Here is a 25316-nt window from a genome sequence, read left to right on the forward strand (position 1 = left end):
AGGCACACGCCATCGGACTGACTGCGTTTAACATGACTTCCTCCGCGTTTGCACACGCGCTCCTGCTTTAGTGTAACGAAGGCATGGCCGCCCAGCGCAGTCTGCACAGAGGTCCAGCAGGTCCGGTTAGAAGCCAGCATCTGGATGCTCGATAGACTGAACCTTCTTACCTGTGGAATTTTGTTTTCTGTTATTAAGTAGATTCCTATTGTGAACCGACCAGCATGGAGAGATGAGGGAGACAGACAGACAGACAGATAGACACAAGCACGCACGCGAGTTCCCGTTGCAGTAAAGCTCCCTTTGGTGAGATGAACACACAGCCAATCCTGCAGGCCCCGTGTCTCAGCGCTTCACCAGCATCTGAGAGCTGCAGACAGTCATCTTACCATCATGGGATTATGTTCTCTGCGCCCAGGTCTTTAGCTACCATGGACGAGGTGTGGTTTTTGACCTCTTGGGAACCAGCTCGGCTCGAATCAGAGAGTCCTGGGTTTTCACGTTTTACCCACTCGCACTGGGAAGAGGGAAAGCATCCTTTGAGTCACACACACCCTTAAAGGGGCCGGTCACCACTCCCCGACTTACTTCAGCCCTACTGCAAAGTAATAACCAACCAAACAAAACCACCCCCAGCACTTGCAATGGACTCTAGCCTTGAATTCAGTCTGCACTGGGGGACAAAGGCGGGGGGCACGGTGCGGCCTCGCTTGAACACATGGTCGCTGTGTTGAAGGTCCTACTAAGCTACTTTTTGTGTAATGGGAAGCACAAATCACCCTCCAGAGGTGACACAAACACACGAGCCGCCAGAATTTGTCACACAACATGTGAAGCCATCCGGCTACACCAGAGTCCTATAGTTTTAGATTTGTCTGTGTGACCAGACATCATGGCCCAGGCTGGGGAAGTAAACACCATCAGGGGCCAGGCCCGGCCACACAGTGATGTTTAAATGGTACTGTCTTGAGACAGGTTGAGGGGAGATGGAGGATGGGCAGAGGAAGGCCTGGCCTTGGTGGGGGATAGGGTCAAGCTCCCCTAGGGCTGGAGGCAGGTGTGGTGTTAGGATGGTTCGTGCTCCTGGGTGGAGTCCTGGGTCCACTGCACACTGAGTCAGTCAGTCATGGTGGGCTGCGGCCTTCATGCCTGAAGAGCAGACACAGCATCCATCGCCTAGAAGGCATCCTGATCGGAGCCCAGAGGAGCCCCAGCCCACCGACAGAGACTTCAGCGGGGCACCTCAGAAACCACCAGGCATGTTGCTCTCCTCATTCTGCTCTTTATCCCGTACATTTGCTATAAACTCCGCCCCAGGTGAATCTGGGGCCTGCGTTCATCAGTGGGATAGAACAGCTGGAAACTGTTACCCCAGGGCTGGACTTACACCAGACCCACAGGGCAGATGGCTGCGCAGCACTTCCCAGAAATTCTTTCTCTCTGATGAATTCATCTCACACTTAGCAGCAATTTGAAAACTGCCTGTCCCCGGATCTCCTCAAATAGCACTTGGTTTATAAAAAGGAACTAGGGCAGTGGTTCTCAGAAGGAATGCTTGTCCTTTAGGGGACATATGACCATGTCTGGAACAGTTTGGACCATTTCAACTAGGATGGATGGTTCTGCTGAAACCCAGTGTGTAGAGTCCAGGGGTGCTGCCCAGTGCCCCACAGTGTGCAGTACAGCTTCCAACAATAAGAAACGTCCTGGTCCCAAACAGCAGTACAGTGAGCCCCCTTATCTCCGAGGTGCATCCCCAGAGCCCCAGTGAAGGCCTGAAATCCCCAGTAGTGCCAAACTGTATGGCCGTGGCTCAGTATCTGAGCGGGACTGGTTCTAGGATCCTCCCTTGTCATGAATATTCAATCTGCAGACACTAAAGAGCCCAGTTTAAAGCGGGGCAGTATTTATTTGTACCCGAACTACTCAAACACGACTTCAGAGCCTCTCCAGATGACTTTAATACCTAGTAGAACACGACTGCCCTGTAACTAGCTGCTTTGTTGAGCTGTTTAGGGAATAATGACAGAAGCCGAAAGTCCACCCGTTCCGTCCCATGGAACTTTCTCCCCTCCACAAGTCTGAACCGTGGTGGGCTGGGCCCCGGATGCAGAACCCGTGGCCGTGGAGGGGCCGTACATGTTTTCCTTCTGCAGACAGACAGTGTGGTGTGGGGGCGCAGGCGAAGGGATGGTTCCTGCCCCACGTGGGACGGAGCGAGATGCTGGAGATGTGCTCACGCTGCTCAGAAGGGCATGCAGGGTAGAACTGATGAATTCTTATTTCTGGAATTTTTCCATTTGCTCTTTTCAGGGTGCCATTCTTTGCAGGTAACTGAAACTGTAGGAAGTGAGCCTTACAGAAGGAGGGATGACGGTTAGAGTTGAATCGAGAAACCCTGATTCGAGACATTAATGGCCTGAGTCAAACTCCTCCCCTCAGATCTGTGTGCTGAAGCCCTACCCCCAGTGTGCTGGTCTTTGGGGGTAGGACCTTTAAAGAGGTGATTAATCGTAGGTGAGGCCCAGGGTGGGGCTCTAATATAGTAGCACTCAGGGCCGTGGAAGGAGAGGAAATGTGTGTCCCCATACAAAGAAAAGCCATGTAGGGACACAGCAGAAAGCTGCCATCTGCAAACCGAGAGAGACCTCAGGACAAGCCAAAGTGTCTGACATTCGATATTGGACCTCCAGCCTCAAGAACTGGTGAAGGATAACTTTCTGTTGTTTAATCTAACTAGCCTGTGGCATTTTATTATGGCAGCCCTAGAAAACTACCGCAGTAGAAAGTAGAAAGAGTGTGCAGGCTGACTGTGTGGCCTTGGACCATTTCTTTGCCTCTTGGACTTTTAATTCCCTCTCCATAAATTGGGGCCCTTCATGCCCACAAGTGGGTTTTCACAAAGATTAAACAAGTCAACACACATCAAGGGCTCGACCCAAATGGTCGCCACTAATTTTGTCGCTAAAACTGCAAGCGCCTTGCAGGTGGAGGCGCTGTCATTTAGCTTTGTGGCTAGGCACCTGCAGGCCCCTGGCGCACCACAGGCACGTCTTGAAGGCGTGCTACCCATAACATTTGTGGTGCTGATTCAACTACCAGGATTTATGCAGCTTTTCTATACCACAAACTGGGGGTGCAGCTGTGAACGCTGCAGCGTAGCCTTGACCTTCAAGAATACGTGTTAGCAGAGGAAGAGAAAGGGTAATCAAGTAAAGCCATATTAAAAATACGACTCCGTCCGGTTGCAGGGCCTTTAAGGGAGATCCACAGGGTGTCGTGATGAGTGGCTAGAGTGGGAGACACTTTACATAGCATTGGTGGAAACCCCTCTGAGGACATGAGAATTTTTATTTGTTTACTGATAACAGGTGTTATTTTCTTGTTGTCTTTTTTTTTTTTTTTTGGTGGTACTGGGGTTCCTGGAATTCCTTCGACCTCCGGGCTACACTCCCAGACCTATTTTATATTTTTTATTTGGAAACAGGGTCTCTTGAGTCAGCTCTGCTGGCTTCGCACCTGCGCGATCTTCCTGTCTCCGCCTCCCAAGCGCGGGGATCACAAGCGTGCGCCACCACGCCCGGCTTCTTGTTGTCTTAAATGCCACAAGAGATACTGCTCATGTGAAGTCCCTCTTCAGAGTGGTGAGAAACTACTGATATAGCCTTCTCTGGATTTTCCAGAACATTCTAGGGAAGCTAGGTATCTTTCAAAACCAAGTGGTAGAGCCTGGCATGGTGGCGCACGCTTGTAATCCCAGCGCTTGGGAGGCTGAGACGGGAGGATCGCACAGGTTGGAAGGCAGCCTCAGCTACTTAGTGAGGCTCTCAGCAACTTAGTGAGACCCTCTTTCCAAATAAAATATAAAAGTAGGTCTAAGGGTTTAGCCTGGAGGTAGAAAGCCCCTGGGTTCCATCCCAGTACTACAAAATAAATAAATAAATAAATAAATAAATAAATAAATAAATAAATAATAAATACCAAGCAGTACACTTATAGCAGTTGGGTTCTAGTCCTGGAAAGGTGTTAACAGGATTTTCCACTTAGGTAAACATTCAGTTGGGATAGTTCAAAGTTGCGAAGGAGGCCTGGCCCTTTTATTGGGTTGTGCAGGAATAACTAAACATTTTAAGATATTAAGCATCTTTGGTTCCCACGCACTAAATTCTCGTAGAACACCCCAGTTGTTGCAATAGGTGCTGCCCAGTCAGGACCCATGGTTTTGAGAGTCTGCAGTGGCCCCTGCCCTTCAGGTCCTGCGGTCATTCTAGCAAGAGCCGTGCACAGCTCGCTAGCTCCCCGGACCGCTTTCTTTCCCTGTTCATGACAGCACAGGCCTCCTGCTCTTCTCTCCCCCGACCCTCGCTGCCCAGCGTGCTCATCCAGCTTCGTGTCCCCCCGGCCATCTGCTGAGATCTCGCCTGAGCCCCTTCTCTTTCCCCTCTCCGTTCTCTTCTCCGTGAGAACCTGAACACCGCGCCCAGGCAGCGGGTCCCTAAGTGTTCCTTCTGTGCCGCTCACACCCGTGCCCCCAGCTGCCACCTGCACTTCCAGCGACCCCAAGTCCCACGTCACAGCCCCGTTGGTCTCTCAACCTGTGTGACCTGGCTCCAACCTCTTTGTGTGAGAATCCTTCACTCTGTATAGGTGTGGCAGCTCCCACTGCCCCGCCCAGGGGCTTGGCTGCTCTCTCAAGCCTAAAGATGTGATTGGAGCCAATAGTCAGGACCAATCAGGCAAAGACTGGAGCTGAGTGATGAAGACCAGAGCCTGGTCAGTCTCTCTGTCTGTCTGTCTGTCTGTCTGTCTGTCTGTCTGTCTGTGTATATCTCAATCTCTCTGCCTACCTACCTACCTACAATCTCTCTGTCTGTCTATCTACTAATCATCCATCTATCTATCCATCCACCAATCTACTTAATTATATCAGAGATTGAACCCAGGGACATTCTATTTCTGAATTATACCCCCATCCCTATTATTTATTTATTTATCCTAATTTTGAAGCAGGGTCTCACTAAGTTGCTGCGGCTGGCCTTGAACCCGCAATCCTCCCTTCCCTGCCTCCCAAGTGCCTCCCCATCACTCCCAGCTCTCTTATTTTGTTTTAAGAACTTTTTTTGGACCAGCCTAATTTTCAGACCCTGGGAAGACTGCCTCGAGCTAATTTATTTGCCTGAATTAATCATCAGCAGGTGGTGGCTGCCCATTTCCACAGATCCCTTCTCTTTGGGAAGGACTACCTTCTTATTGAAGCAGTCCAATTTAGGCTCTTGGCAACAAATGTAAAGGGTGCCTTGACATTTCCATAAAGACATTTAAATGTTACTGTCTCCAAAGAAGCAGTTTTATCAGATGAAATCTTTATCTCTTTCCCCCAAGGGTGGGGACATGGTCAGCTCAATTATTTCCTTACAGTGACTTCCTCATTTGCTTTTCATGCTGCCAGTAGGAAACATTAATGATACTGTGTTCAAACTATGGAACAATTAGGGATAATTTCATGAAACTTGCCTTTGATTTTTGTCTATGTAAATACATCTCATTTCAGAGGTCAAAGATTCTCAGAGGATTATATATTCCCCTCCTAAGCACTAAAGATCTGTTGGGAGACCAAGAACCACTGAAAAGATGTTGCATGCAGTTGTGCTCCACACAGACCCCTAGAAGGGTTTCTTTTTTTTTATAATTATAAACAAAGAGGAGCCAGAAGATGCTTAACCCCTCATCTGTGCATGTATTTATTGTGATAAGAAACACAGCATGACATTTTTTGATACTAGGAATTGAGCCCAGGAGCATTCTACCTCTGAAACATACACCCCCCGGCACTTTTTATTTTTTGTTTTGAAACAGGGTCTCACTAGGTTGCTGAGAGGCTTGCTAGGATGCTGAGGCTGTCCTCAAACCTGCGATCCTCCTGTGTCAGCCTCCCAAGTACTGGGATCATAGGTGTGTGCCATCATGTCCAGTTAAAGTCTTCTTTTTTAACACATTTCTAAATGTGTGTTACAGAATTGTTCACCCCACGCATGCTATTGGGAGTTGAGCTTCAGAACTTACTCCTCTTGCACAAGGAAAACTCCCTACCCATGAGCAGCAGCGCCTTCATTTCCTCCTCCCCTGCCCCTGGCCACTCTATTATTGGTCTCTATGAATGACCTCATATGAATAGGATCATGCGGTATTTGTCCCTCTGGGACTGACTTCTCATCTAGCATAACGTACTGAAGATTTATCCACATTGTAGCATATATCAGGAATTGCTTCTTTTTAAGTGAATAATATTCCATGGTGTGTATACTTACCAAAAAATCCTTTGTCTGTTTATGGGCCTTTGGGTAATTCTCATCTCTTGCTATTATGAATAGCGCTGCAGTGAACATGGGGATGCTAATGTTTTTTAGGGGTTTTTCTTGTTTTCAAATTTTTTTTTGTAAAAAATCCCATTCCTGAATATGGTATTGGTGAATCCCATAGTAGTTTTATTTTTCATTTTTTAAGGAATCCCTGTGCTGTTTTTCATGGCAGCTGCACATTTTATATTCCTACCAACATCTCCACGACCTTGTTAATACCTTCCCTCCCTTTCTTCCTTCCGTTAACACTTGTCTTTTGCTGTATTTCCTTATTTTGCCACACTTGTTATTTTCTGTATGCATGTATGTGTGTATTTATATTTATTCATGTATTTAGGTGTGAGGTGGCATCTCATTGTGGGTTTGATTTGCGGTTCCCTGGTGACCAGCGACCTTGTTCACTTTCTCATATACCTGTTGCTCATGTCCACTGGGTTATACCACAAACGACTCAAGTGGATTAAAGACCTAAATGTAAGACCTGAAACTATGAAACTCCGAGAAGAAAACACAGAGGAAAAGTTCATAACATTGGTTCTGGCAATGGTTCTTGGATATTCCATCAAAATCACAGGCAACAAAGGCCAAAACTAGGCAGGCGGAAGGGGCACAGGTCAGCTTAGAACCTCTGCACAGTGTAGAAAACCATGAGCAACCTATGAAATGGGAAGGGATATTTGCAAACCACATGCATTTGATAAGAAGTTAGTACTCAAAACTCCTGTAAAAAGAGATCTTCCACTGGCCCTAGGGCAGGAGCCAGCAGGCTTGTCCCGTCAAGAGCCAGATGGTAGCTGCTAGCTTTGCAGTCTCTTGCTGCTGCCCAGTCTGCTGTTGTGGTGTGGAAGCAACCAAAGACGATACAGAAATGGATGGGCGTGGTTGTGTTTCAAGTAATACTTTATTTGCAAAAACAGTCTGGGATAGATTGGGCCTGTGGGCTCTGGTTTGCTGACCCCTGATTTCCTTACCATGTTATATTGACAGGGTAGTTGACTTTTTTTTTTTTTTTTGCTGGAGAATATCTTATTTTGGACTGTCCTGTGCATTGTAACATACCAACAAAATCCTTGGCTTTCTCCAGCAGATGCGAGTAGCAGCCCCCTTCCCCACCCGACTCACCACATCTAAAACTATCTCTAAACATGCTGAATGTCCTCTGGGAGACAAAAATCCCTGCTCTGTGAGATATCTAATCTAGATGATTGAAATAATCTAATAAAGAGTAATAGGTAAATTTTCCCTAAAATTATAAAAAGTAGGGTAAAACAGAACAATGGAGAGCCATAGAGTATTTGCCTCAGGTAGGTCAAGGGCTCCTCAAAGAGGCCATCAACCACCTAAATTTGGAAAGTGGTTCAAAAATAACCGAAATGGCAACATAGTTGAAAAGTGCTCAGTTACTAATGCAAATATGAGCTTAACCTACTTTCGTGGTAGGCTCAAGGAACAAATTGCTCTGTACGTTAGTGTTAGGATAAGCAGCCCAGTCATGCCAAAGATGGCGCCTCTCCGGCTCCTCTTACGGATTGTGCTGACTACCTCATAGCCAGCCAAAGGGGGCCATGGGATGCCCAACAACCAGTTTCCTGATAACACACTCACTGGGGTATGAACCACCCAATCAGTAAATGCCCCGGACTTCGTGTGATCTTCCGCTGTGAGTGGAAGCCCCCTCCTTTTCAAAAAAAATCCCCAGCTGCCTGATATAAAAGGGAGCTGGGCTGTCTTAATAAAGCTTTTGCTTGCTTGCTTGCTTATCTCCGACGGCTGGCCTTGGGTTTTTCCTGCGCCAGACTTCCACTTTCAGTTAGAATATTTGAATGGAACGTTCTGGCTGTTGGAAAGCCCGGAAGACCCTAGCCTCATAGTTCTAATTCCCGGTTTACTTTTTTTTCTGCGTATCTGAATTCAGAACTAACACAGGCAGGGTGATTTTTGAAAAAACTCACATGTTTCTCATTGTTGGGACAGGGCTAGACAAAAAAATGGCCTCATTTCACTGAAAATTGGCAATAACACATGCTTTTGAGAGAGAAAAACAGCCTATCTCTCATGAGTGGATCTCAAGGAATGTTGTCTTCTTATCTTTTAGAATAAACACCTGTTTTGCAAATAGGAGAGTAAAAGCCATTTTTATATAGAAACTGTTGATGTCTTTTCTCGATTTCTAGTCCTACTGTTCATGATTCAGAAAATTAAAGAGCAATCTGAAATGGTATCGTTTATGTAATCACATTTTAAAACAAACATTTTAAAATAGCAACAAAACAAACTCACGCGTGGGCCGGAATTTCGACGAAGCCCCTTGAGCTACCCCGCTCTTCAGACTTGAGAAACAAAGAGAACACAATTTCCTCACTGATCTAGAGGAAAGGTGTGGCTTTTGTCCTTGAATGGACCTGTCTGTCTCTGTCTATAAATTCTGCCACCTTCACTGTCTCCTGAGGCTGCAGTCGACACATTTAGGGACTAATTTCCCCAAAACCAGGACCATTAAACACATAAGGGTGAGACTCTTTGGTGACTAAATGGGATTGCTTCTTCCATGTTTGGGATCAGGAAAAAAAAATGCAATAAGGACAGGCTTTTTCTTCATAGCTTCTCCACAAACACATCCTGCGATTTTATCCCTAAAGACCCACCTTTTTAAATCCCGTCTGTCCAAGCCATACTTTCCAGGGAATCCACATCCCCTTCCCAGCAGGCTGGTCTGGAGTGGGTTCTGGGTGGAATGCTTTTGACAGCAGACCTTTTCCTCTGTCCCCAGGTTACCACGGCCTCTACTGCGAGGAGGAATACAACGAGTGTCTCTCTGCTCCGTGCCTGAACACCGCCACCTGCAGGGACCTGGTTAATGGCTACGAATGTGTCTGCCTGGCAGAGTACAAAGGTGAACAGCTGCTTGGACTGGCATGCAGGGTGGTTCCAAATGACCTCATGGATTTCTTGGCTCTAGTGCACACACCTCTGATTGCACCATGAATTTGTTTAGAACCAAAATCAAATCCTGAGGCGGCGATAGGTTCGAGATCCAGGGAGACCAATTTGCAAGTCTCAGGTTTCTTCCTGATAAGCTGAAAAATCACTCTCCTGCCCTTTCCTTCTGCTTGCCTCTCTGCTCTTTCTTCTGTTGAATGTAAAGCTGAAAAGAGAAAGGTGGACTGGCAGGCATGGCCGAGGCCGCACCGTGGTAGCGTGGGGGAGGAGGGCTTGCTGCTGGGCAGACGGGAGCTGTGCTTTTGGTGGAAAAGGCAGGTTGAGTCTCACGTAGCACTGAATAAGTTCATTCTCATTTAGTAAATCAGTGGAGAGGGAGATGTTAGTTCTTTTAGAGGATGCCTGTCCATGGCACTCTGGAGAAGCAGCTGGTATCGACAGAGTATGTATAATGCGGGCACCATGTTCTAAGCACTTACATACAACAACTCCTTAGGTCCTTCCAGCAGCCCCACAGAGGATGGCGATGTCTGCCCTCCTGAGCCTTGCCAGCGTGGCTCCTAAAGCCCCTTCTCTCTCCTCTTCATTGACCTCTAGCTGCAAGTGCATGGCTTCATTGAAACCCAGACGCCCCCAGATGGTGCCACACCGAGAGAGAGCCTGCCACAGGGTTGCACACATTCCTCTAGGCCATAGCACTGGGGCTGGATTTTGAGTCTCATAATGATTTTGTGGTCCTGTCATTTAACCGTTGGATCTCCTCACTCCACATCTGCCACCTGCATGGCGACCACCATTGTAACCCTTGCTACTTCTCTTTGGATGGACCCGCCTCTATTCAGTGATCTTTCTGGAAGGCCTCAAGGATGCCTAGCTCAGACTGAAGGATTTGCTGAGGGCCCTGGATAGAAAGACTAGAGCTGGGCCGAGTCTTCAAGCTGAAGACCTGGCACTTTTTTGGAACATAATGCTGATGGAGAACTCAACTCCATCAACTTCCTCAAAGACAGGAGGGCAGACACTGGCTTTGTCCTCCTGGATTGTCAGTCTGGGGGTCTGTCAGAGCACTGAGAAATAGAAACTTTGTTCAATGTTGGAAAGAAGAATAAATGAGCAGTGAATCGGGAGACCTCAACAGCTCATCCTGATTGTGCTGTGGGCTTTCGGTAGAGCTGGGATGAACCTCTTAAACTCACCGATCTTCATTTTCTCTGCATAAAGTAAGTACAATGATGCTTACAGGGATTTTGAGACTCTTTAATAATAGAATTAGTAGTGCAGTGAGTGTTTCAAAAAATCAAAACTGCCAACACACTTTAGTTTGTGATTAGCTCTTTTTTTTTTTTTTGCACTGGGTATTGAACACAGGGGCATACTACCTCCAAGCTGCACCTCCAGCCCTGTGCATTTTTAATTTTGAAACAGAATCTCACTAAGTTGCTGGGGGTCTCAGTACTTTGATAAGGCTATCCTTGAACCTGTAGTTCTCCTGTCTAAGCCTCCCAAGTACTGGGATTACGGATATATGCCACCATGCCCAGCATTATGATGAACTCTTATGAGCAGAGTTCTTTATAAGTGGCAATAATTAGCTAGATGCATTCTGAATATGCCCTTATTTTTCTTTCTTTAAACCTTTGCTCATTTGGTCACTAATAAGTAATAAAAATATAATTGTATCTAATGACCCACACAGCAGCTGAGCTGGCCCATTTTTTGTGTGTATATACGTTGTTTGTGGTGGGAGAGACTGGTCATGCCTGGCTCACATCTGGAGAGCCCCGAGGATCCCAGGCTGGGAGGCCTCTCTAGCCCAGGCCTCAGCAGGCAGGATGCGCTTGACTGGCCCACCCAGCACTGGAGGAGGAGCAAGTGTCACCCCTCCGCCGAGATGTGTGCCCTCTGGCCCCCCAGGATCCAGAGCCTGTCCCAGCAACTCAAAGAGGGAGGCACATCTTCAACAAAACCAAAATCGAATCTCTAATCACTCAAGAGAAGAAGTGAAAAAATATTACTTGAAGCTGAATTTGGATCTGGACAAGCAAAAGGAGGAACTACTTCATGATGGGCAGAGAAACAGGAGGAAGTGGAAAGCAAGGGCGGAGAGAAGGGAAATGTGGGGAGAGATCCGAGAGGTCTGTTTCCGCCCCAGGGGCAGATGCTCCCAGAGAAGAAGGGCGCAGGGAAACAAAACAGTCTGGGAACTGAAGAAAACCCTTGTGTTCATACAAAATGGGCTTTCAGAGCGGCTGACAAAGAGGCATGAGATTTCCAGGCCCAATCTCTAAATCTTAGGATCCAGAGAAAATTTTAGAAGATGCTGCTTGGGGGGGAGTTCAGGTTGTACACAAGAGAGAACCAATCTAGCTTTGAGTTGCTCTTCTCTGTGAGGAAGGTAAAGGAACTTTCACTGTGTTTTTCAGGGAAAGGGCCTGGAAGTCGAAGGGCCGTGTATACATAAGGGCAAAAGAAAGACATTGCCGTATGCTCGGGGGCACTGAGGCTGTGATGCCACATTCCCTCCATGAGAATAGTAGTTTAAGGAAACATTTCAATTGACAGTGTGTGGATATGTAATTATCAATGCCAATCTCAATATCCTTAATGAAAGAGAAGGGGAGGGGGCGCAGTTCACCAAGCATGTGTCCCTATCTCTCTCAACTTCAGCACGATGTGTGATCACAATGCACAGACCAAACACATTTTAAATATTCTACAAAGGATCCTTACCAGACAGGAACTTAATCAAAACCAAGGCACCCAGAGGGTGGGCAGTGAAGAACGCCAGGAGGAACCTCGGCAGATTTCCTTAACTGCAAGGACCAACCTGTATGAATGAAAGTAACCTGACTGATTGTGAGTGGTGATTTAATGGAGAAGCAATGTCTTTTAATCAAAACATGTATAATTGCTGTATTCACTATATACTGCTACAGGACAGGTCACTACAGCTGTGTGATGTAAAACAATAGCTTGTTTTGTGCAAACCTATAATCCCAGTACTTGGGAGGCTGAGACAGGGGCAGCGCAGGTTTGAGGCCAGTCTCAGTGATTCAGCGTGACTTTCAGCAATTTAGGAAGACCTTGTTTCAAAAAAAAAAAAGAGAAAGAAAGAAAAGAAAGGAAGAAAGAAAGGAAGGAAGGAAGGAAGAAAGAAAGAGAAATAAAGAAAAAGAGCTCTGGAGGAATAGCTCAGAGGTTGAATACCCCTGAGTTCAGTCTCTAGTACCAAACCCAACAGAACAAAACAAAACAAAAATCTCCAAACCAAACCCAAACACCAGCCTTTTATTGTCTGTCTGGTAGGTTAGATAATCACCCTGGGCCATTTTGTAGGGCCAAGGTCTCACTGGCTAAAATGAAGGCACTGCCTGGCCTGAGCTTTTATCTGACACTTGAATAGAAGGATAAGCTTCTAAGCCCGCTCAGCTTCTGGGCAGAACTCATATCCTTGTCCCTGTAGAATCTGTGACTGCTTGCTTCTTGACAGTCAGCAATCTGGAGGGAGCCACTGCTGATTTCAGGGAAAGCCTGGACCTGCTGAAGTCCCCAACAGATCAGGTCAGGCTCACCTAGCAGGAACCCAAAGCAAAGTGATTAGGGACCATGCATGCACCTTCACAATCTCTTCACTTTACATATATTTGTGGTTAAAAGCTGGTGCTCACAGGAAGGGAATTACACAGGGCATGATCACTGAGGTCACCCTGCGGTGTGTCTGCCGCACCTGCTCTTAGGGGAAGACTTTAAATAACCAAAGTAAAGTCTCATAGTACTTGAACCAAACCCCTGAGTTGGAGGGGGTAGAGATAGGACAGCTTGGAAGACATACAACTGTTTTAAAGATCTCAACAAGCTCGTAGAGTGTTTAATTTGGCTATATTATGCAGATATCTGGACTTAGGCGGGATAGCAGTAAGTGTAGAACTTCAGACAAAGGTTAGCGAATGGGTGTGGAGAGGTGGGCAGGAAGGCAGGAAGAATTAGAGAGAGGCGGAAGGAGCTGAGCGAGTCCAGAGGAAGAGCGAGGGGAGGAGAGAGGTCACGAGGTCCTGTGCTTGCCTGTCCTTGGGGGATGCGCTCTCTCTCTCCTTTGGAAGCATCTCAACATAGATTCCCATGGAGTGTGTCTGTATCGACCCAGGGGACGCCGAGGTGAGCCTCCATTGCTAACTAGTACTTATTGGAGTGAGCACTTGACCAGGTTGTGTGTTGGGGGCTGAGCCCTGATGCCTCATTTGCCTTACATATTTTTAGGTGGTGATTTTTATTGTTTAATGTTAAGAAACCTAAATAAATGAGACTATAACCTTATAAAAAGAAGGTGTGCGATGGGCAGCTAGGCAAGGACAGCCAGGGTCGTTAGGAAAAGGAAAGAGGAAGGCAGCGGAGCAGAGCTTCTGCCAGATGTTACAACCATGACGAAGTGTCAGTGGCTATTATATCCAGATGTTGCTGGCACAAAGATGGACAGATAACCAAGACCACATAATTGCTGTCTACAGATATAGCTGTCTACAATAAAAAAACGTGTGACTCTTAATGAGGAATGCCTATGAATGAGAAGGAGATTTTTTTTTTAAGCGGTGCTAGGAAAAAATTGGGCTGATAAGCAGAAAATAAGATGTTCTTACACTTCCAAATAAATTCTGTCTGAATTATAATGGTGAAAAAATAATCTCTTCTGACCTCCCGTCCTCTTCCTCCTCTACTTAGAGCCTTACTTCCCCCTTTTCCACCAAGTTTCCTGAGAGTTGGCACGAACGGCACCTCTGTTTCCTTTCTTCTTGTTCTGTTGTTATCCTCTTCAGTGTGGCTCTGGTCCACACAACTCCACTAAAATGGATTCCAGGGAAGTCCATGGTGATTTGGTGGTGAAGTGTCTGTGATGTCCATGAGTGTCCACCTTCCGAACCCAATGTCCAGACCCCTTTATCCAAGTGATCGCTAGTCCCTCACCCATCTTCTGTGGCTCCTTCCTGCCACCCTTACTCTTCTTTCCCATTCTCACCCACTTCTGTTCCGAAGCTCTTAGGCCCCAGTGCTTCCTTCTTGGCCCCTTTCTCTCCTTCCTCTTTCCTCACCCACGCCGATGTCTGCATCTGTATCCACTGTCTGCCATGTGGATCCCCAAAGAGTAGTGATTTAGCCTCACCCGGTATTTTCCTTGTATTCACTATGGCAAGTATGCTGATACTTGGATTCAGTGCTATCTGGCCTCAGACTTTCCGCTGCACTAAAATCATAATCACTGCAGGCAGGGACCATAGAGTGTCTTTCTTTTCTTTATTTCTGCACAGTTCTTAGTGTGGTGGCTTACGCAATGCAAATGCTCAATAGCTATGTCTACTTGAGTTGAAACGACGGTTTCACAAGCCGATTAAATAAAGGAAACCAACTCGAATGGTTTCCGAAGATGTGGGCTTTCACTCAAATTCATGTCTTTGTTAGGAAGCAAAACACATCCAGGGAGCAGAAGGGAGTCTGACTGCTGACATCCCCCTGGACGTTCCAAAATGCCAACACGTCCTTCACAACTGGCCAACAACTGCAGGCAGGCATGGGGGACCCATGCCTGCAATCTCAGTACTGGAGAGGCGGAGACAGGAGGATCACAGGTTCAAGGCCAGCCTCAGCAACTTCATCAGACCCTGTTTCAAAATAAAATATAAAAAGGGCTGGGGTATGGCTTGGAGGTTAAATGCCCCTCCTTGGGTTCAGTCCCCACCCAAACAAAATATAATCAAAACAAAAAAATGTACCCAACTAGTTCAGAGCTAGGTCATGATACTCAAACCATCTGATTTCTCTTACCGGCTGCATCTGATATGGGGCTATTATAAGTAATTTTGGAGTGAATATCTTTATTCCTACACTTTTCATACTTTCTGGATTTTATTTTGGGCATGAGTGTCTCATACGTGAGACTGCTGGGTTATAGGCCTGACCACACTGTTCTTATTTGTTTATTTTTAGAGGCTACATACATTTAGAGTTGAAAGAGATCTCTTTGTTGAATGAAATTGCTTCTTTGCCTACATGCTGTTTAATCGACGAATAAAAGTTTCTGGGTATTTGGTGTGCCTGGCCCTTCTCTGGGAGTCTAGTAGACACAAAAGTGAATGGGTCAGGGTTCCGTCTTTATTCAGGCTCTATTATTTCACCAGGAGAGCAGGCTGAGGCCGACGCACAGGAAGAATAATGAGGCTGAGGTCGAGAAGGTGTCGATCGTAATTTCTAAAATAGTCTCGAAAAACGTGGGGCTCTTTGATGGTTGAAATACCAGAAAAATCTCCGGGAGAAAGTAAAAATTTGAATAAAATATGTATAAAGAACACTTCCAGGTAATTTCCTTTACTTTTCCTGGAGATAAAACAATGCATTTCTGTTTCTGTTCATTGCAACTACATTTGTGGTAAAAACGACGATTTCGAGTGGGTACACGGCCCTTTGAATTTTTGCTCACTTTAATTCTAAAATTAACTTCTGCAAAGAGCCCTGTCGGAGTAGGAATGTTTTCAGAAACACTGCCTCTTCATCCCTTAATATGAAAAGTATGAATTTTTTATTAGTTTTGACTGAATTACAGTTTATTTTTGCTTGAGACTAAACATAAGTTTTGTAATCGTGCCTTACTCCATCTTTTGCCAACGGGTGAAGCGTTTGTCATTTTGCAGACTTAGTTTGAAATGTGGACCTGGTTTTTCCCCTGACAAAATCAGGTGTTTTTGAGGCAGATTTTGGACTCCTCTGGCAGTCTCACCTATATGTTAGCCAAAGCACACTGGCTGGCTGGTGTCCCCTTTGACAGGAGAGGTTCTGGGGTTAGTCATTTCTTCATGCATTGAGATGCGGCCTCTGCTCCAAAGGTCCTCAGAGTATTGTAGGGGAATCAGACGGGAGAGCAGATAACTTACGATCTGGCAGAGCACGCCGTGTGTCAGTGCGAATCCCTGAGCTCTCTCAAAGCAAATGACAGAGCCTGCTCTGTCTTGGGAGGATCCACGTTCAGCCTTCCAAGGGAGGGAGGGACATTTGCCTTGGGACTTGACGGATGAGTTCAGGTGTGCCTGGGGAAGTCCAGGCTGGGGGAGAGAGTGAAGGAAGATATGCTTGTCAGAGGAAGCGGGACACCCTATTGATGGTGTTGGCAAGTGCCCAGGACACCAGGTATTGGTGAGGAGTGCTGAAAGATAGGGTTCCACTCAAGACAGGGGCCTGAAAGGAGGCACCCCTGGCCTCTCTGTATTTACAGCTATGAACTCATAGCTGCTCAGCTTTAAAGGCCAGCACAGCAATATGACAAGTATTTTTATATGGGGATTACCAAAGCTTAAAAGACAGAAACGAGAGTAACCGAAGTGCTCACTGGGGGCTTGTTAGACTGTCTTGATCCATGTAATCGTGTTTCTGGGAAGATTCACTCTTGTCCCATCTTGCTGCTGGACAGCTTTCACTGAAGGCTTAAGTGACTGAAGACCTTATCTTTTCAGAAAGAGAAATGACAGGGGATAGATAAGATTATTGGCAAAACCTTCCATACAAACCCAAATGTGCGAAAGACTGGAATTGTGTATATAATCTTCGGTATTCTCATCAAATCTATTTTATTGGAGATTTTAAAATTATGTTGCTTAAACATATGGCCTAAAATTTGCTTTCAGCCTTATCTGAACAATGTGGTGATTTGTGTTAGTTAAATTGTATTACCCTGGCCGGACTGGCTGAGGCATTAGAACAAACCCGGTGAAGATTGTCTGAACAGCATGTGCGTGCGCACACACACCATCGGATGGCACTTTTATTTTTTAGTTTCAGACTTCTCTGACCCTTGGCGACAGCTCTATCTCCCATTGTGGTTGGAAGCCGGTTTTGGTCACTTGGTTCACATCGATTAGCCCCATGGGAACCTATAAAGATGTGAATCTTTGTTTTTTTTAAATTTTTTTATTGGTGCACTGTATTCATACATCATAATGGGATAAAAAAAACTTGTGTAGACATACATGCACACATCGCCCAGTTAGCCCCTACCCAATCCCCACCCCATTCCCTCCTTCCCATGCTTGGTTTAGTGTTTGACATCTAGAATTATATAACAATTTATCCAAAATTAAAAATGATAATCTCACATAACAGTTTCATTTGTCTGATACCAAGCTTTTGATGACTTAAGGATAACATTTCAATATTTCTTTTTGCTTTCTTTCTTACCAGAGGATATTTTTTTCTTTTTTTTTTTTAAGGTGAAAGTATCATACATTTATTTATTTATTTTTCAGAAAAAATCTATCCTAATATGAAATATGGACTCTAGATACCCAAAACAATCTCAAAAAAGAACAAAGCTAGAAGATGTATATTTTCCGATTTCAAACCTTATAAAGCTACAATAATTGAAATAGTGTAGTACTGTTATAAAGGCAGATATATAAACCATTGGTGTTAAATAAAAGCCTAGAGATAAATTCTTCCCTATATTGTCAAGTTATTTTTGACAAGGTTTCCATGAATATTTGGTGAAGAAAATAATAATATTTTAACTAAATATTGTTGAAAAATAATAATTACATGAAAAAGAATAAAATTGGACCCTTACCTAACACCATATACAAATATTAACTCAAAATAGATAAAAGACCTAAATATAAATCTTAAGACTATAAACTTTTAGAAGAAAATGTGGGTCATAAAACCTCACAACATTGAAATTGGCATTGATTTCTTGTATATGATTTCAAAGGCACAGGCAACAGAAGGGTAAACAAACTCCCTAAAAAATAAAAAAAATTGTATATCCAAAGACAATGTAAACAGAGTTAAAAGTTACTGATAGAATGGGATAAAATATTTCCAAATGCTCTATCTGAAGGTATATTAATATTCCAACTAGAAATCCTAAAAGTTAGCAACAATAAAAGCAAACAATACAATTTAGAAATAGGTAAAAGACTAACATAAATAATGAATCTCCACAGATAACCAATCTAAGTTGTCTGTTGGATGGGAAATCTTGTTTCTCTGGTTCTGGTGTGTGTTACCTAATTCTTCTTTGTAGTTAATCTCTTTGAGTATTTTCTCTAGTGCTGGTTTTGAAGACATAAATTCCTTCAGTTTCTGTTTGTCATGGAAGCTTCTTATTTCTCCATCTAATTTGATAGAAAGTTTTGCTGGGTAGGAAATTTTTGGCTGGAAGTTGTTTCCTTTTAGAGTTTGGAATATGTTACTCCAAGCCCTTCTGGCTCTTGTGACTTGGTTTGGGAAGTCTAGAGTGATTCTAATTGGTTTGCCTCTGAATGTCACTTGGTCCTTTGTTTTTGTTGCCTTTAAGATTCTCTGCTTGGCTTCCACATTGGTCATTTTGCCAATTATGTGGCGTGGGGATCCTCTTCTCCGATCCTGTCTAAAGGGAGTTCTATAAGTTTCCTGGACCTGTTTATCGACCTCTTGCTCTATGTTTGGAAAATTTTCTGCTATTACTTCCTTGAAGAGATTGTTGATCCCTTTGGTTTCACCTTCTTTTCCCTCCTCTATTCCAATTATTCTTAGGTTAGCTCTCTTAAAATGGGCCCATATTTCTTCAATGTCAGATTCCTGCTGTCGGATTTTTTTTCTAAATTAGAAACTATGCGTTCATTTTTGGAGTGATCATCTTCTAGGAGTGAGATTCTATTCTCCATGTGGTCTAATCGGTTGTTTGTACTTTGAATTGAGGCCTTTACTTCATTAATTATATCCTTTTTCTCTTTTTCACTCTCTCTGAATTCTTTTTGAAACACCTATATTATTTCTACAGTTATTTTCCTGATTTGATCTTCCAGAAATCTTTGAATTTCTGTTTTATCAAGTTCTGATGTTGTGGGGTTGTGGGCATTCATTGCTTCATTGTTTTTCCTCTTTCTCATGATTTCGGAAGTTTGTGCCTTCTCTGGGTTCTTCCCTGGGTCACTACGACTTCACTTAATGTGCTCTGGATCTCGAGTCTGTGTTATCTCAGTCCCCACTACTCCTTTACTGGGTTGTATCACAAAGTCTCAGACACAGGGAGTCAGTCGAGCCTGCTTTAGACCATGGTAGGTGCCAGGTTGGACGTTCTCCTGTGGGAAGTTGTGACTATGGTGTGATATCTCTGCCACCGCCACTCCCCCACTGGGTCAAATCCCTGGGATTGCAGTACTGGGATTTCTCCTCTAGGGGCCTCAATTTGACTCACCTTTGTTGAGTGCGCTGATGGAGCTGTAGTGGACCTGGTGAATTTGCTGCTGCCGCTGCTGGCAATATGGCACCACTGCCACACCCTCGGCCATGAGGCTGGAGTATTTCTCTGGTTTTGAGCTCTGCTCTGAGTCCCTGCAGGGTGTGCTGAGCCTGGCCCCTGGGAGCTTTAGACGCTCTCTGCGCCGAAAAATCTGCCGAATTCCATCCGGCTGTTCCGCAGCCGCTCACCTCAGCTTGCTGTCCGCCACTCCTCTCTGGAGCCTGGTGGGCTGTTGAGTGCATGGGTCTGGAGCCGTCTTGTGAGTTCGCTGCTGCCGCCGGCAGTATGGCACTGCTGCCGCGTCTCGGCCGTGATTCCAGCGTATCTCAACTCTGGTTCTGAGCTCCGTTCTGAGTCCCCCTCCTCTCTGGGGCCTGGTGATGCAAGGGAAGATGGCACCCACGCGTCTCTGCACCGTGGCTCGGGCCACAGCACTGCGGGCTGGTTTCTTTCTGGTGTCTCGTTTTTTCCAGCCCTCTTTTTCTCTGTCCCTTGTATTTACATTTTTTGTTTCTCTGCTGATGGTGTTTTCTGGCTATGAAAGGCACTGATTTTTTGGTAGTAGAGACTGGTTGTTAGCGGGGCTCGTAAGGGCCACTTTTCTCCATTGCCATCTTCCCAGAATTCTGAATCTTTGTTTTGTGATAAGCATTTGGAAGCAGATCAGTTTTCTATATTCTACTCTTTTGGCAGAGCCCAATTGATTTGGGAATCAGTGGGAAAAACAGAAATTGTGTCTTCTGGGAGAAGAGGCCATACCCATCCAAATGAGGAGGAATCACTAGATTTGTGCTAACTTTTAAATTAGCTTGATCTTTGGAAAGAGAAGGAACTAAGACATGGCTGGAGGAGGGGGAGCCGTGTTCCATCAGACATGAGATCATGGGTTCTGGTTTGTTGTCCCAAGAAGAAAGGAAAGGCATAGATCTGAAAGGAACTTTAGAAAAATGTCTGACCAAATCCAGGTGTGGTGGCATGTGCCTATAATCCCAGTATTTTGGAGGCTGAGACAGGAGGAGTACAGGTTTGAGGCCAGACTCAGCAACCTAACAAGACTTTAGCAACCTAGGAAAATCCTATTTCAAAATAAAAACTAAAATAGGGCTGGGGGTATAGCTTGGAGGTTGAATGCCTTTGAGTTCAACTTATAGTACCAAAAAAGAAGAAGAAGGAGAAGGAGGAAGGAAGGAAGGAAGGAAGGAAGGAAGGAAGGAAGGTAGGAAGGAAGGAAGGAAGGTATCTGACAATATTATTGATGGCTTAGATATAATGGGCAAAGGGTAAGAAGGAATTAAAGATCATCTGTTCTAATATACTTGACTAAAGTCATTAGTGAAAATATAGATATGAAGTTCTTATTTTTTCCCTCCATTTTGAGCTTTACTTCTTAAGACATTGTCAAAGAAAGAAGAGGCCAGCAGAGCTCATGTTAATGCCTGTATGATGAGTCATTGGTGGTTGGTAGAATTGCTTATAGAACACGAGCTAAGTAATAAAGATGAGATCAAATTAAGTAACTACCGCTCAGGTAATATTTGGTTTATGCTTATTTTTTCTTGATGTTGTTAGAAAAGACAAATATGCCATGATTTGTACTGCAGTGTCATACATCTTCCTCTCCAAAGGGGTGTGGCACAAGGGGGACACAGAAGAGAGGGAGAGAGAGAGAGAGAGAGAGAGAGAGAGAGAGAGAGAGAGAGAGAATGAGAATAGATAGAGATATCTATTCATCAGTCTGTGTGTGTGTGTGTGTGTGTGTGTGTGTGTGTGTGTGTGTGTATTAGGGATTAAACCGAGGGGCATTCTACCTCTGAACTATACCCTCAGCTCTCTTTATTTTATTTTGAAACAGGGTCTTTCTAGGTTGCTCAGAGTCTCGCTAAGTTGTTGAGGCTGTCCTTGAGCCTGCAGTCCTCCTGTCTCAGCCTTCCAAGTACTGGAATTACAGGCATGCACAACCATGCCTATCTTCCATTCATGATCTTGCCCTCCACTGTAATACCAGCAGACATCCCACCTCTCAGCTACCATTGGACTTGTACATTCTTAGAAATTTATAAAAGAATACATATTCATTGTGAAAAATGTCAACAGAGTAGAACTATCTAGGTGAAAAGGTCAACATAATCTATTCTGAAAGCGATCCTGTCTCACTTAAGGCATTTGCAAAAAATGCATGCTCACATAACTTGTTTCCCTTTGTGTTTACAGGTGTTTTTGAATGCCTATTTTTTTTTTTTTTTGTTAAATGTGTGCTGGGCTCTGTGGAGTTCAAGGCACATTCACGTCAGCCTGCAACAGACCATCTAGCAAGGAAAGACTCTGGATTTGGGTCACTGGAGGTTTCAAAGCTCAGCTCCTTCCTGTAGGGGCCTTGTGAGCATAGATTCTTTGGTTTCCTTCTGTCTAACCTGGGAGAATGACACTATTCATTTCACAGTATTGTTGGAAGGAATAAATGAGACAGGAAGCACAGAGCGAGGGCCTGGGGCATGCTATGTGCACAGTGCAGGTTAACTCTGTTTGGTGGGGAGCTGCTTTGGTCTCTGGTCTTGAGGTCCCAGCATGGAAGGGCAGGCCCCCTCTCTCTCCTGCAGCGCTCCAGAGCAGAGCTGGGACCCATTGAAGTGCCTGAATCGACATCCTCACTTCTGAGACATGGTTAGCAATCGATTTCACAGTCTGTTAAGGCCATCTAGCTACTATTTTCTGTGTTTTTAGAGACTCAGAATGCATTTGCCACTGAAAGAGTATATTGTTCAGTTATTTCTGATTCCTATGCTCTGGGCTTCGGAGACATGTAGTCAGAGAAAATATAGATCAAAGGCATTGTAGTAGTGCCTGTGGGCAGGAATTGAATTTGGCATTTTTTGGTAAGGTATGTTTTACAACAGTCTGAAGTCAGGAGCGGCTGTGCATATGTGTGTGCATGTGTGTACGCACACACGCACACCTGGAGAATCTGCCCCTGCGCTATCCCACGCTGTCCACGTATTGTCTTTCAAAGGCTCTGGGAGCTGAAGATCCCTGATGACTCACCTCTTTTTTGTCTGTATCACTGCAGGTGTCCACTGTGAGTTGTACAAGGATCCCTGCGCCAACGTCAGCTGTCTCAATGGAGGCACCTGTGACAGCGAAGGGCTGAATGGCACTTGCATCTGTGCACCAGGGTTTGCAGGCAAGTAACACATGAGCTCAGTTTTTGGGTGTCCCACAAAATCCCTGATATTGCACAGATTTATAAAAATAAAATCCACCACTTGCAACCCAAATGATGGCAAGATAGGAATGCAGTTGCAGAGCATCCGGAGACATCGTTCCTGGGTTCTATTCTGAAATCATCTACTGCGTTGTTGTCAAACAAGGCTCTTCTCAGAACAGCCGTGGGTGCTCAGGTTTGCTGAGACTGTCATGGTTATACTTTTACAGAGCTGTAGCTTTGCAGCGTGAAAGACGAGCTGCTATGGGAGCCTCTGAATGACTGTGAGCGTGAATGCGGACCCGTGGGCTCTGACGTCCCTTCTTTTGAACTTGATTTCAGCGACCTTATTTATAGTGTTATTGAATGACATAAAAGTATCAGAATCTTGAAAACTGAAGACAATTGATGGCAGTGGGAACTTGGATCTCTGACCGCTGTGGATATAAACACTGTCGGAGTGGGTCAGAGGAGTGGGCTGGGAAAGAGCTTGGGGACAGGCGCTGGTCCGTGGGAGCCTTGGTGGCTACTGATCAGGGCCAGGGAGTCACTTCTGGGTAGGGAATCAGCCTCACTTGGGGTCTTTCTTCCGCGTCACACTCTCTCTAAGCTTCGGGGAGATTGTGACTCTCCTAAAGTAGATGTAAAATGTTTTGTGGATGTGTATGTGCCGAAGGGAGGATTCCCAAATGCTCCAAGCCCTGACTTCCCCAGCAGAACCTAGGGGTCCTGATATTTAGAGAGCAGGATGGAGTTTGTGCTCAGAGCTTTACTTAACCACCCAAGGTTTAAGAGTCACTCCATTCTGCAGCTGAGGAGAGCCTGGTGTCCCCAGAAGAAGCAGGAGGGAAGCCGTGACAAAGAAGTGCTGTCATTGGCTAGAGTGTTGACAAAGAAGTGCTGTCATTGGCTAGAGTGTCTTGCGTGTGTCTCTCCTCTGCTCGGCCCCTGGGACCACATCCAGAGCCTGGTCCCTCATCCATCAGGGGAGATCCATCTCTGCTCCAGGGGAGACGCCAGCAGCCACCAGGTGGAAGAAGGAACTTCTGATTTTCTTTCTATTTATCTGTGTCACATCCTGTGTTTTCCTGGGACTGAGGAATGGGCTTATTCCAGAAAATGAGTCGCAGATGGCTTTGTTTTGCCGAATGGTTTCTAAACACACAGAGACATTTATATATCAGTCAGTGGAGGGAAAAATAATATTGGGAAGCATCCTGGGTGTGTGTGGTTTTCTTGCAGATATTTTTGCCTCACCAGTAATAAAAAACATGAAAGAAAAATTAGAAAATATGGAGCTATAGAAAAATAGAAAGTCATTTAAAATTGTACTAGCAGGAAATAGCTGTTATTAACATTTTGATACATTTTAATATCCAGGGATTTTCCTCAAGGTCTCTGTGTATGGCTTATATAGTATATGTGCATAAATATTTGAGTATAAAAGGAATTATACTGCCCATGTTACTTTATAACCTACTTTTCACATAAAATATATGCAATATACACATGTCACAGCGTGCTTCCACATCAAGAAACCCGCTTTTGATTTCTCATTTTTACTGGCTTCCTTTGGGCCATTATGTGAAATATCATATTTTTTTATTAGTCCACCTGCAACTTTACTTTTTTCCTATGACAAGCAACATTAAAAGGGCTATTCTTATATGTAAAGCTTTGTGTACTTATTCTATTATTTTTGGTATAGTTTCCCCAAAATAGAATCTTCGGGTTCAGGAAAACATATGACTATTTCCATGTTTTCTCCAGGGAAAAAAACATGAATACCGAGCCAACATTTTCTTTTCCAAGAGAAGGGGGATTTATTTCTCCAGGAGGATTTATTTCCTCATCTTGACACAATTGCTCCAGAATTGTCATTCTGGTAGGAAACAATACCACGTCCTGTTGTTTTCATTTGTAGGCCTTTGATTTCTAGTGAGATTGAAATTTTTAAAATGTTTCTTGTCATTTGCATTTTTTCTCTTATGAACTCCCTAGCCATACCCTTTGTCTCCTTTTCTACCAGACCACTCATACTAAGCTTTATTCCTCTCAATTTGAAATTACCTTTTATACTAAGTATATTATACTTTATCTGACAGTTATATTTTCCACCGTCACGTGCTTTTAAATGTGTATGAAGCATTTCATTTTACATATATCACATTTTAATTTTATATCATCAAATCTTGATATTTTATTTTGTTTTGTGGTTGCTTTTCATAAAAGATTCTATCAAGACTTTATACATAGTCTCCCAATCATTATTATCACGTGTGAGTTATTTGTGTATTTAAAAGAGAAAATGTAATCTTTTCTCGAGGCTAGAAAACTCCAAGTGCCTACTCACTATTTGATGTTTAAAAGACAACTTAAACTCACAGGTTCTCTTTTAAATATCTGTTAGTTTATGGACTGGTATTACTGTCACCCCAAGTTGTGCTGTACAGAAACTGAGGAATCATTTTGACACCCTTTTCTGCTTCCCGTTTACCAGCATCCAACCGCCAGGGACTCTAAAAGCCTCTTAGATCCCCTCTCTCTGCAGGATCAGCAC

The 25316-nt window shown here is 44.6% G+C and overlaps 1 protein-coding gene across 1 annotated transcript in view; it reads left to right on the top strand.

The window, feature by feature from the left end:
- Positions 1-25316, top strand: part of DNER (delta/notch like EGF repeat containing) — a gene marked incomplete at both ends in the record, with an annotated part of 338491 nt that overhangs the window by 282429 nt on the left and 30746 nt on the right. The window contains 2 exons of the mRNA XM_080689915.1: positions 9130-9252; positions 22622-22735. Coding sequence (XP_080546041.1) covers positions 9130-9252; positions 22622-22735 — 237 coding nt within the window. The remainder of the gene's footprint in view (positions 1-9129; positions 9253-22621; positions 22736-25316) is intronic.

This window comes from Muscardinus avellanarius, assembly GCF_963383645.1.
Source record: "Muscardinus avellanarius genome assembly, chromosome: 2".
Taxonomy (NCBI): domain Eukaryota; kingdom Metazoa; phylum Chordata; class Mammalia; order Rodentia; family Gliridae; genus Muscardinus; species Muscardinus avellanarius.